Genomic DNA, 12,211 nt, shown 5'->3' with positions numbered 1-12,211 from the left:
TTTTTCTTATCAGTTACATTTTATTAACTCTGTATCCCAGCCGTGTCCCGATCCCTCATTCCCTCCCAGTCCCTCCCTCCCTCCCTCCCTCCCTCATCTCCACCGTGCCCCTTTCCAAGTCCACTGAAGGGGGGGACCTCCTCCCCATTCATCTAAAGGTTGTGTGTGCTAGTTACCTTTTTTTTTTTTGGTCTTTTTGTTATTTTGTCTTTTTTTTTTTTTTTTCCAGAGCTGAGGACCGAACTCAGGGCCTTGCACTTGCTAGGCAAGCACTCTACCACTGAGATAAATCCACAACCCCTTGATCACTCTTATATCCCATAACATTTCTAGTTATTGTCGCTGCTGCTTATGAACTTACATTATTCTTGGTATGCTTTAAAAAGAAAAGCTTCTGTTGCTTCCATATACTTTTTAAGTGAACAAAAGTGGTTACAATTTTCAATAGTTTCAATAGATACTTTAAGCGGATTTTAATATTCTTTTGGGGGCATTTTTAATATTGTTCCATGTAATTAATTTTGTTAATATTTTTTCTTTCTCCAACTCCTTCCAGATCCTCACCACTTTCTTATTCATCCTCCGTAATATTCTCTTACTCTTTCTTCCTCCTTCCCTCTCTTTCTCAAAAAACAAACACCAAGCTGAAAAGAAAAAAAAAGGAAAAAACAAACAAAAAAACCCCAAAGATCAAAACAAAGAAACCAAAACCAATAAAACAAAAAAACAATAACAAGATAAAAAGTACAGACACAGAGAAACACACAGACACACACACTGGCACACACACACAGACATCCACATAGTTCATTTTTGTGTTGGCCTCTGCTTCTGGGCAAGATCCCTGTCATGGAGTGTGGTTGATGAACCCAAGACACTCAATTAGAGAAAACAGATTTTTCCTAACTCAAAAAGTATCATTTGCAAGTAGCTTCTTGGCTAGAGGTGGGACTTTGGTTTCTCTTCTCACTAGACTGGATTTTTTCTGGCTTGGATTTGTGCAGGGCTTGTGCGTGTTGTCATTGTCTCTGTGCTTTTATATGGGCATTGGTCCTGTAGCATCTGGATGATAGTTTCCCTGGAGAACTCCACCTCTAGTTCATACAGTCTGTTTTCATTTCTGCACAGGTACCTTAAAGGAAAATGTTTGATAAAGACATTTCATTTAGTGCTGAGTGCTCCAAGGTCCCTCATTCTCTGCTCATTGTCCTGTTTTAGGTCTCTGTCTTAATTGCCATCTTAATTACCATTGCAAGAAGCTGAAGTCTGAGTGATTGACTGATTTATGGTTACCAGTATTCTTTTTACTAATCCCCACACTTGATCAGGGACAGTAGTTGCTGGGCTGGATTTTTACCCCTTCACATTCCTGGTGCTTTTCATTTCATCTTTATTTACCATCTTAATCTAGGCTGTTGTATTCTGGTTACATTATTTTAAGTTCAATTTTCTACTTTTAATGAAGTCCTCTTTCAAGGTACTGCTGCTCTAAAATGCCACTATGTTTAGATGACTGCACTGTAGAAAGCCCTTCCAATTGACTTTCACTTACAGGAAAAGATAATAAAGTGCCAATCTATACAGTGTCATGGATATCTTGTCATACTCTAGACCATGCTTTCCTTTTTAGTTTTGTCTCATGGGGACATCTTGCTTTACACCTAGATTACGTCATTGTTGAACAATGATGGTTCCCTATATATTTTGTTGTGTTGATCCCTCTACCCCAAACCACCTCCTTGCCATTTTCCATTGCCTATGTCACTGCCAAGTTCACTTTTAAAGATTCAGTTCAGACAACTCCCTACAGAGTCTCAGGACTACATACATTATGGAGTGCTGATTGCTCTGTGCCTTGTATGTTTGATGTCTTCCACAGAGGGGTTGACGGATACTCTCTGTTCCACTTGGTCATTGCACAATTGGGTTCTCTCGGCTGTGGTTCTTGGTGGGTCAGTGCTGTGTTTTATGCTTCTTTGGACCCACAGGATTCGGTTTCAAAGTTTTAGTTATATGTGTTCTATTTACGGCTCTATAATCTGTGGTCTGGTGAGTCCGCTTTTGTCCACATCCTTCTCCCTGTTTGGAGTCCTTGAGACTATACAATATAATGGTGAAGGACATGGATCTTGGAGCCAAATTTCCTGAATTGAAATCCTACCTTGGACATTTTTTCAAACATGTGAATTTTTGTTAATTTACCTAGGACTTTCATGCCTTAGTGTACGCACACACACAAGTAACTGTAAATGTCATTATGATAACTGATCATGTTCTAACCTATAAAAGTGCACAGAAAGTGTTCAGAGCTGGGTGCAGTGGGGCACACCTGTAATCCCAGTACTTGGGAGACAGAGGCAGGTGGATCTCTGTGTATTCGAGGTCAGTTTGGTCCACAAAGCAAATCCAGGACAGCCAATGCTGTCTTGAAAATCCAACCAACCAACCAACCAACCAACCAACCAATGAAACAAACAACAAACAAAAGAAAGTGTTCAGAATAGAAACTGGCAAAAACTAGGCACTTAGCAATGTCAACTATTATTTTTATGATTACTTTAGTTAATTTATTAATACTTTTCCTATTAACCTTTCAGCACTAGTCTTCAGAAGAAATTTGAGCTGAATGATTATTTTCAGAGTTGGATCAAGTAATAATCATAAACCCTCAAGTTTCCAGAAATAACTAGAATCCAATTGGTGTTAACAGTCTTGTTTGGAAGAATATTTTGCTGTCTATATAAACAAACTGTATGAGTCCCAGATTTTGTATAGTTCTTCAGCTAAACACATACACTTGGTTAATAATTTTCCATTCTTCAAAGGATTCGCAAGCTTTCCTGTGACTTTCTAAAATTGGAAAAGTAAGGATATAATTTTATCTATGCTTGTCAAATTGCTGGATGTGATCAAGTCACAGATGGAGAGGAGCTACTGAAAGTATCAAAGGAATGACGGGTCTATGGGCATTTCATTTTCATATTTTTCTTACTTAGTGAAGAACATTCACGAGGGTTAGTTTCTGAGCTAAGTTCAAGCCTTGCTTTTTATCTTTTCTCAGTACAATAGCCTGAGCGTCCTTCTACATAGAGAAAACCCCTGTTTTGGAAACAAATCCCTTAGGAAAGCCATCACACATATGCACATGTAAAGCCTGCACATCATAACATGTCAGCTCTCAGAAAAGCCTCTCTTAAATTATTTCCTTACTTTTAGAAAGCACAAAGCCCTTACATTCATAGTTACTTAAAGACTGAGGGTAACCTTCCAATAGCAGGCTGGAGAGTTAAAATTAGAGAACTGCTATTTTGTTGCAAGAAACAAAACAAAACAAAAACCCTGATATATTATTCTCCGTCATCTCTTCCCAAAGAGCTACTCGACCTATGAAACAAATCTCATCACGAGCACAGATAACCCCAGGCTTCAGATCTGTAATCTGACTGTGGCCATCAGCAACCAGAAATGAGTTTTTTCTAATCAGCTTTCCATCAGTCCCCAGTCACTCATATAAAGGGACACAGGGAGGGGAGGAAGCGCATTGCTCTTCAGCACCAGGGTTCTGGACAGCGCCCCGAGCCTGCTTCTGCCACTAGCCCCTTCCTCCTCCATCTCCGTCAAGGCTGCCCCTCTGGTCCCCCCTGCTGCTGAGAAAGAAAATTACACCGGGATCCATGCAGCCGGCAATGATGATGTTTTCCAGTAAATACTGGGCGAGGAGAGGGTTGTCCCTGGATTCGGCAGTGCCCGACGAGCATCAGCTTCTTGGCAGCTTAACAGTGAGTATCGAGTATCTGGCACTCTGCAGTGTTCTCTAGGGCGACAATTGTCTTAACCTCACCATATGGACACCTGCTGTAGAGTAAGCATGCAGTTCAGCTCCCTCCTTCTCTGTAGCCTTGTCTCACTACCTCCCTTCTGTCTGCCTTGGCTCTCCACGAAGTAAAGCAGCTGGGTGAATTGCTGGGAGATGAACTTTCTTCAAACAGAAAGTGAAGTTTTCCTATCGTGAAGAGTAAAAGATTATGTGAATCAATGCCCTAAATTCACTCTGCCTTCAAAGTATAGAACACTGAACAACTTTTGATAAGCAAGATACGGGAGAAAGAATTAAATAATATCTCTGGTTTCTACAAGATAATATTGTCTCCTACACCATCCTCAAAACTTGTCCTTGAACACAGAACGAATGTATGTATTCTTTTTAAAAAGTAATATATTCATTTTACATCCTGATTGTAGCCCCCTCCATAGTTGCTTCTTCCTAGTCCCACCATCCATCCTCCTCCCCCTATCCCTGTTCCCTAGTCCTCAGAAAGGGGGAGCCCTCCTCGCTTACCAACTGACCCCAGACTATCAAGTCCCTTTAGGAATGCCTATGTCCTCTTCCTCTGTCGCCCCGGGGGAAGTGATCATACAGCAGGCAACAGAGTTCATGTCAGAGAATGCCCCAGGTACCCTTATTAGGGAGCCTACATGGAGACTGAGCTGCCTATTGGCTACATCTGAGCAGGTGGCCTGGGTCCTCTCCATGCATGGTCCTTTGTTCGTACAACAGTCTCCACAGGAACCCCCAGGCCCAGATTTGTTGGCTCTGTTGGAATACGTGTATTCTTGAATTTAGGTGCAGGTTTTGGAACCAGCACCGTTTAAATGGTTTCCTACATGCTGTATTACTCCCCTTTAATGTTTAATTGATGAAATAATGGAAGAAATATTTTGCTTGTTTCAATATTTACAAGATTCTTTTTGTGTTTAAAATACTGATATAAAAACAATATTTGTAAAATTATAGTTCTTGGAAAGGTTTGTATGTTAATTTGAGCAATAGTCATGAGATTTAATAAACAGAGTGCTTTTGTTTTACTAACATGCAATAAAAATATATCCATGCTTCTGTCCCTAAAAATTTTAGGGGATGTTTTGCAGTTGTCCTCCCTGCTTATCAACCAATTCCAAATCCAGCTTGTCAGAGAAAAATCAGGTTTAATGCTATAGTTCCAAGTATGTGCATTCTAGTTATTACCACACAAATGTTGAAAAATAGTCACAGCAACTTTCTTAGCACTATTTAAATCAATTTGTGAAAATGAGGCCAAAATGTAAAATAGATTTTCTAACACTCAAGTATCATGAATATTTGGATGAGATGTTACACAGAGGAATTCCGAAGTCATAATAAACTGCTAGGAGGAAAACACACAAAAAACTCAGTTATGGTTAATGTATGACCCTTTCACACAAAAATGCTCCATAGACATCTGAGATCTGGGTATTATGTGGAGAGGAGGGAGCAGATGTTGAGAACATGAAGACATTTGAGCTTTTAATGACTAAACATACTGTCAAATGCCAATGCCAGCATAAACTTCCTTCCCTCAAGTCATAAATAATAAAATATCTATTCCTATTAGATATAAATTCAGTGAGCGAGGCAATCTTAATGTGTAAAACTAAAGCCAGTAGAGAAATTGAAGGGAGACAATGACAGATCACTTTTTACTGGGTTCCACATAAGTGTGCGGGTCTTAGGTCTAGGAGCACGTAGCAGACTGCTGTGACTAGGTTACCCCACCATTAGCCAGGGAGACAATTCTTTGTTTGCCCAACTCTGCATTCAAAGGTAACGATTACAGAACAGAGCATCGTAATTCTACATTGTCTGGCAAAAGGAAAGTTTCCAGGTTTGTTTTACAAATTCTGCAATGTGCTCTGAATTGCTAGAATCTGTTATTTGTATCTTTGGTCAGAAGAACTTCGCCATTACTCAGATTCTCCTGTTTGTTCCCAATGGTCAGCTAGCTGGTTCTTTCTCTCTTCCGCCTTTCCACCGGCCTGCTTTATTTGTGATTGAAATGTACTGGTCACTTTCCAGACTCAGTCTTCCACAGAGGAATGGGTTGGGCACACGGTTCAAGAACCTGCCTGTTCTCAATGAGCAGGCAGGTTCAGACTGATGCTTTGTGATGGCAATGTGGGTCTCATTTCAATGTGGGTCTCTTTTGAACACAGGTTCTAACATGTTTTAGGATGCAGTTACTACTTTTGCTTTAGAGACTTCATTGAAGCTACATTTGCTGTTGCAAAAAAAAAAGTTTGGTTTTGTATTTGGTGTATTTGGTGATTAATATAGTTTACAGATGAGCCAACTAAGACAAACAGTCAGATTTTATGGGGCAAAAATTACCCTGAAAAGAAAGACAGACATTATCCACATATATCAGTTTATCCTTACTCAATGGTTTTCAACCTGTGGGCCACAATCCCTTTGGGGAATCCAACAACTCTTTCGCAAGGGTTGCCTGGGACCATCACAAATATCAGATATTTACAATTCATAACAGTAGCAAAATTACAGTTATGAAGTAGCAATGAAAATAATTTTATGGTTGGGGTCATCACAACATGAGGAACTGTATTAAAGGTTCTCAGAATCAGGAAGGTTGAGAACCACTCTACTTGCTAATCATGAGATTTTTGTCACCATCCAACTAAAGCAAACTGACCTTCCTTTAAGTTAAGTCTCTGGGTACCAGCTTGAAACAGCGCAATGAACATCTCAGCCTAAATTTGACTAGCATTTGAGATTGAGGGTTGAGGCCAGGACAATTCCACTTTGAGCTTGTATGATGGTTGGGGCTTCCAGCCTTTAAGTGGAATCTCTGGACACACTAAATTATGGAAACCTCTGGGATATAACTGATTTTTGTGCTTCTACTTTCTTGAAGCTAAATAAAGCTATCCCTGGCAAAAGTGAGGACAGGAAAGGCAGCAAAGAGAGCGGCAAAGGTGACTCTACAGAGAGTGGCAAGACAGCGGTTGTGTTCTCCTTGAAGAATGAAGTTGGAGGGCTGGTTAAAGCACTGAGACTCTTTCAGGTAAATGCTGAACACCCTTATGCAACCTTAAGGCAGCTGTGTGCCTGGCAACACACCTATGGTTTGTTAGCAGGGCATTCCTGAATCCATTTCTCGATGACATCATGAAAGTTTAAAAGTCATGAGATTTTATTTTTGAGTCCTAAATAAAGAGCTTGGGTGAGGAGACACTCCTTGTACACCTGACGTCTCCTCCACCTTAAGCAAAAACCCTTACGAATGCCTTTTGTTGGGTGTAATGGCTGGTTGGCAGTGTGGTAAGACAGCTCTGCTCTTCCTGGACCTGCGTTCTGCTGGGTTGGCTAACCACTGTGTGCTCCTCAGTTCAATTTCCTCATTTGTAAAATGACAATAATAACAATTTCTACCTAAATGGGTTGTCGGGATGAAATAATATGAGATTGTTTTGGAAATTTCAGACAGGAGGCATTATTTGTGATGCCTCGAGATGATCAGAGATGGGGAAGTAACCTGATTCTGAAAATGTTTTGTTGCTCCCTTTTGGCCTTGAAGCGAGGATCAGGTACTGTCAACAGTGTTAATGGAAATGTGGAGTAGTATTTTACACATAATTATGCCATGCCGGGCTGTGTCCATACGGTGCCCAGAGGCAAGCCAATTCAATTAGACAGCTGGGTGCAGTGGAGAAATCCCTGGAGGAGGGGTTCGCACTTCGAATTTGCACTCTGCCATCAGCTAGTCACCAGGTCTTAGCTAAACCACTTAACCGATTGGGACCTCAGTGCCCTGGCCTAAAAATAGCTACTCTGATTCAACCAAACATTAAAAGCCCCAAATGGCACAGTGGACGTGGGTCTTCTGGGTCTTGAACTTAATATTAATCCCACTTTTATTATTAGCCAGCTTATAAAACACCGCATCATCGAAAAGCTTAATAAAAACAGAAGTAGAGCATCCAAGGATTGTTTCAGAAACTGTGCGAGATCCAGAGTGCAGTCTCTGAAGTGATGGGGAAGGGCATGGAGAGGAGGCCCTAGGCTACAGTTATCAAAGAGAAAGGTGTATCAATGGGAAACTTAAACTGGATTTTTAAGCATTAAAGTTACTGTTCCTCCCGGAAATGCTTGTTACAAGGAGATTCACAAAGCGACAGCTGCGGAATAGATCTTTCTGTGAAGCTAGGCTCCTGGATGCCAAAGACAGTTACTATGTGGACCTGTTTAGGGGCTGTAATTATTATGTTTTGCCTCTTCACTGCACATGAGTTGTTTTCCTTTTTGCCTGGAAGATTTTCTTTTGTATGCCATTCCTGTTTCCCTTTTTTTTCTAAAATTTGGGCTATGCTTCGATCAATATTTTCCAGACCTTAGACATTTTTGTAAGCTTTCCATTTTCTGCCTCTCATTTTAATTATCCACTTTTAAAAAAAGAGTTGCTTTAGTTTTTATTTTAAAATTATTATTATCTATAATAGGGTCTTGCTATGTGGCCTAGAGGAACTTGCAATCCTCTTGGCTCTGCCATCTGAGTGTTGGGATTTCAGGCATGAGTCATCATGTCTGACTGTAAATGGTTGCTTTACTCTTAAAGTTTATTTTTAAAGGAAGCATTTTATTACTATAAGATTAAGAGTTTGCATTTTGTGTTTTTCAAGAATATGAGAATACAAAATTTAGGCTACTACCTTACGTTAACTCTCCTTGTCAGCCAGTGTGCATTTGCAGTGGGATGTGGGCCTCTCTCAGAAGTGATGCTTATATCACAATATATTGGACCGTGTCTTTCATATGTCTTCAGTGTCCTCCTTTTCTTTTATTATGAGACAAGACAAAGTACTCAGAGGCACGACAACTCGCCTTTCTCGTTAATAAAAATTGCAGCTGAAGAAGTTCTCACCGATTAATCAACCAAATCATAGTCAATCCTCTTCCGTATGTCCTTGATATATGCACAAGATTAGCGTTCCAATCATTGTGACCTGAGGGTGATGTAGGTACATTCACTCTTGTTTCCACAGGAAAAACATGTCAACATGCTTCATATTGAATCCAGGAGATCCCGGCGAAGAAGTTCTGAAGTTGAAATCTTCGTGGACTGCGAATGTGGCAAGACGGAATTCAATGAGCTCATTCAGTTGCTGAAATTTCAGACCACCATTGTGACACTTAACCCACCTGAGAACATTTGGACAGAGGAAGAAGGCAAGGGTGATTTATTTTATTTTGTATATATATATATGTATATATATATATTTGTGTGTGTGTGTGTGTGTGTTGGGTGATTTTACCATCCGACAGATGTTTCAGCAAAGGGGAAAACACACTTCGTGAGCTAACATTATTGCATTGCTTTCAGCAGAACTAGAGGACGTGCCGTGGTTCCCTCGGAAGATCTCTGAGTTAGACAGATGCTCTCACAGAGTTCTCATGTATGGTACTGAGCTTGATGCTGACCACCCAGTAAGTGTCTAGTGGAATCCGTTTCACCTACCCTCTCCCAGTTCTGCCATGTTCTGGCTGGCGTGCTGTGTTTTGTGCAATAACGCTTCATTGTAGGGCAATTTTGTGTTTATCCCTCATAACCGAGAGCAGACTTTCAGATGATTAAGTTTCCCTGTACATGTGTTGGCTGGAAGGCATTTAGAAAGATGGCCTTCTCATGTAGAGTTTATTTATAAAATGGTTGGGTAGAGGAGGAGATTGTACGCCTTGGAGAATATTTCTGTGGAATTAGACAGCCTAGAATATACTTTCAGATGGTGACCCTTGGAAGAACGATGAACTGAAATTGGTCACACCTTTGGGAAACTAGGAAGGACTAGATGTGATGGGGCTCAGTGAGAGAATAAAATTCTTGCCATTTTCCTTGACTGGAGGTAGTTAAGAGCAGACTTATGTCTTGACTTCAGTCTCAATGGAAAGGCAGAAGAGCTTTAAAATAGGGCCGTGATGGAAGAGGCATCCCTTCCCACACCTACTCTGAATCTATCTACCACTGATTTCTCCTCTACTCCAATAAAAGTGACCATCTTTAGAGAAATATGACACTTGGGTAAGCTTTTCCCATTTTTCCTCCCCACCCCATTTTATATCAGTTTTTATTTAGCACAAGAGACCTGGAACTTCTTTATGGCCAGAATGAAGTATGGTGAAGTAAGCAATATACACATTCATTATGAGCTTTTTTTCCCCTCCCACAGTGCTTAGGAGTGGGTGGGTAGAACACCGAGATCTGAGCAGATTAATCATTGCTTAGTGGAAGCCTGCATGTTATGAGGGCAATGGCTTACAGAAACTCACGCTATTTAAGTGGAGGAAATCTGAGAATGAGATTGTACCCCCATACTCTGAATAGTGGTACCTAAGGGTGAGCACCAATAGCACCTGGGACCTTGCTTTAACCAATCCACACTTCTTCAGTTTGAGATCTACAAGTTCAACACGAGCACAATTTCATTCAAAGTAGTCATTTGGCATAATATACCAATTCAAACCAATTCACACATACGATTCAAATAAATGATTCAACACACCTAACATTATTGCGTTGTTTGTTAAATGCTGAAGCAATCCCGACCCGGTGTTTTGTATTTGCAGCATAGCATAAAAATTCACAGTAATTCATACAATGGCAGCAGCAGCAGCAACAAAACTCCGGTTAAACAGGGACTGTGGCAACCATCTATGTGTTATCTTCCTCCCACTCTCTCCCAATCTCAGAGGAACTGCAATTAGTGCAAGCTGATGTAAATGATTAGGAGGACCCAGACTGCCCAGACACTGGCTGCCTGCTCTCGGGGTGACCTTGGTGAGGTCCCTCAACCCCTATACCTTAGGGTTCTTTAATGTAAAAAGTGGAAATAAAAATTTTTATTGACCTCAAAGGGGTGTTTGAAAAGCCTAGTTAATAAAGCAGCCGAAGGGCAATTTGGCAACAGGAAATGCTTAAGTTCAGTAAGGAAGTGTTGTATTAAACCATCCAGATCAATACTTAGTCAAGGAGCTTTTGAGAATCTCCCATTTCTAAAAGCTCCCTTAGCGTAGTTTGGAAATTACTTAACCTGGAGGAAGGAGTTCAAGCCGTTTGAGTGGAACCACCACAGGGGCTGCTGACCTTGCTGTGAGCAAAATGCATTCCGACATCAAGAGTAAATTTTTCTGGGCTTAATTTTAGTCCATTACTCCTAATTACACCCGCTTTATGAAACCTTCTCTTATTTTCTGCGCAGCCACTTGAAATAATTGCAAGTACTCAGCAAGCCCCTATGTCTCTTGTCATTTTCAAACCACATACATTTGATTTATAAGCACACCAAATATTCATTATGCAAAATTTGACAGTGGTAAGTTGGTGCTTTTGTAGGTTTTTATTTGATGTAGTTAGGAGGAGTTGTCTACATACTTATAGTCATTCTCAGACACAGGGACTCTTGCATGGGACAGTTCAGAGAAGGCTTGGAATATAAATCATGCTGCTTTGAGAAAGTATTAAATATATGGGCTTATGGCTCTCAAACTTTAATAGACAAAGAAATTACCTGGGAAATATTTTGAAATACAGTGACTCCATAGAGTACAGGAGTCTTTCTTTCTTTCTTTCTTTCTTTCTTTCTTTCTTTCTTTCTTTCTTTCTTTCTTCCTTCCTTCCTTCCTTCCTTCCTTCCTTCCTTCCTTCCTTCTTTCTTTTCTTTCGGCTTTTTCTAGACAGGGTTTCTTTGTGTAGCGTCGGCTGTCCTGGACTCACTTTGTAGACCAGGCTGGCCTCGAACTCACAGTGATCAACCTGCCTCTGCCTCCCTGAGTGCTGGGGTTACAGGTGTGTGCCACCACACACAGAGTCTGTATTTCTTGAGAGCTGCCAGTTGAGGCTCACACTGGGGGGATATGGGACCATGTTTTTGACTTGCTAGGGCCTATACTGGGCAAGTCTTCTAAGGTATAGTTCAAGTTACACTCTTTAGACACTTTAAAAAAATGCAACCTCAAGATGCTCGCTAAGAGCTCAGGGAAGGAGACTTTCTACCAGCAGCCTAGGGAGTCTGTGTGGAAAAGGATCTTTAGAAGATTCAGGTGTGTTCGAAGTGTGAAAATTATGTCCTTACTCCTCAGAGCTTAAATCAGAACCTCTGGGGAAATGGCCAGGTTTGAAGTGCTGTTAAAACTCCCCAAGTAGTTCTTCTCTCACAACAGGTTTGAGCTGTTTGAGATGCCGACTTGAGTGGCAGCATAAATTGAATTGGGCACATTACGTCTCAGGCTGGGTCTTCCATTCGTTTTGATTTAATTTGGGGGTGGGGTTGTACGGGATTGTCTGTCTGAGTATGAGAGTCACCAGATTTTTACAAATAAATATATAAGTTGCCCAGTAAAATT

The 12,211-nt window shown here is 40.7% G+C and overlaps 1 protein-coding gene across 4 annotated transcripts in view; it reads left to right on the top strand.

Moving 5' to 3' along the window:
• The first annotated feature begins 3,539 nt into the window (after window positions 1-3,539).
• The window catches only part of Tph2 (tryptophan hydroxylase 2), a 98,652-nt gene continuing 89,980 nt past the window's right edge, over window positions 3,540-12,211 (top strand). The window contains exons 1-4 of one of the 4 annotated variants that reach the window (XM_021648540.2): window positions 3,540-3,779; window positions 6,729-6,878; window positions 8,857-9,040; window positions 9,198-9,298. In XM_021648540.2, coding sequence (XP_021504215.1) covers window positions 3,675-3,779; window positions 6,729-6,878; window positions 8,857-9,040; window positions 9,198-9,298 — 540 coding nt within the window. In that variant the 5' untranslated portion in view covers window positions 3,540-3,674. Of the gene's footprint in view, window positions 3,780-6,728; window positions 6,879-8,856; window positions 9,047-9,194; window positions 9,299-12,211 lie in introns of all 4 variants that reach the window. The other 3 variants (XM_060378070.1, XM_060378069.1, XM_060378068.1) reach the window with 3 other exon arrangements.

This window comes from Meriones unguiculatus, chromosome 2 (genome assembly GCF_030254825.1).
Source record: "Meriones unguiculatus strain TT.TT164.6M chromosome 2, Bangor_MerUng_6.1, whole genome shotgun sequence".
Taxonomy (NCBI): Eukaryota; Metazoa; Chordata; class Mammalia; order Rodentia; family Muridae; genus Meriones; species Meriones unguiculatus.
The sequence above is the reverse complement of the archived record's forward strand: the minus strand, read 5'-3'. Positions and strand labels throughout refer to the sequence as shown.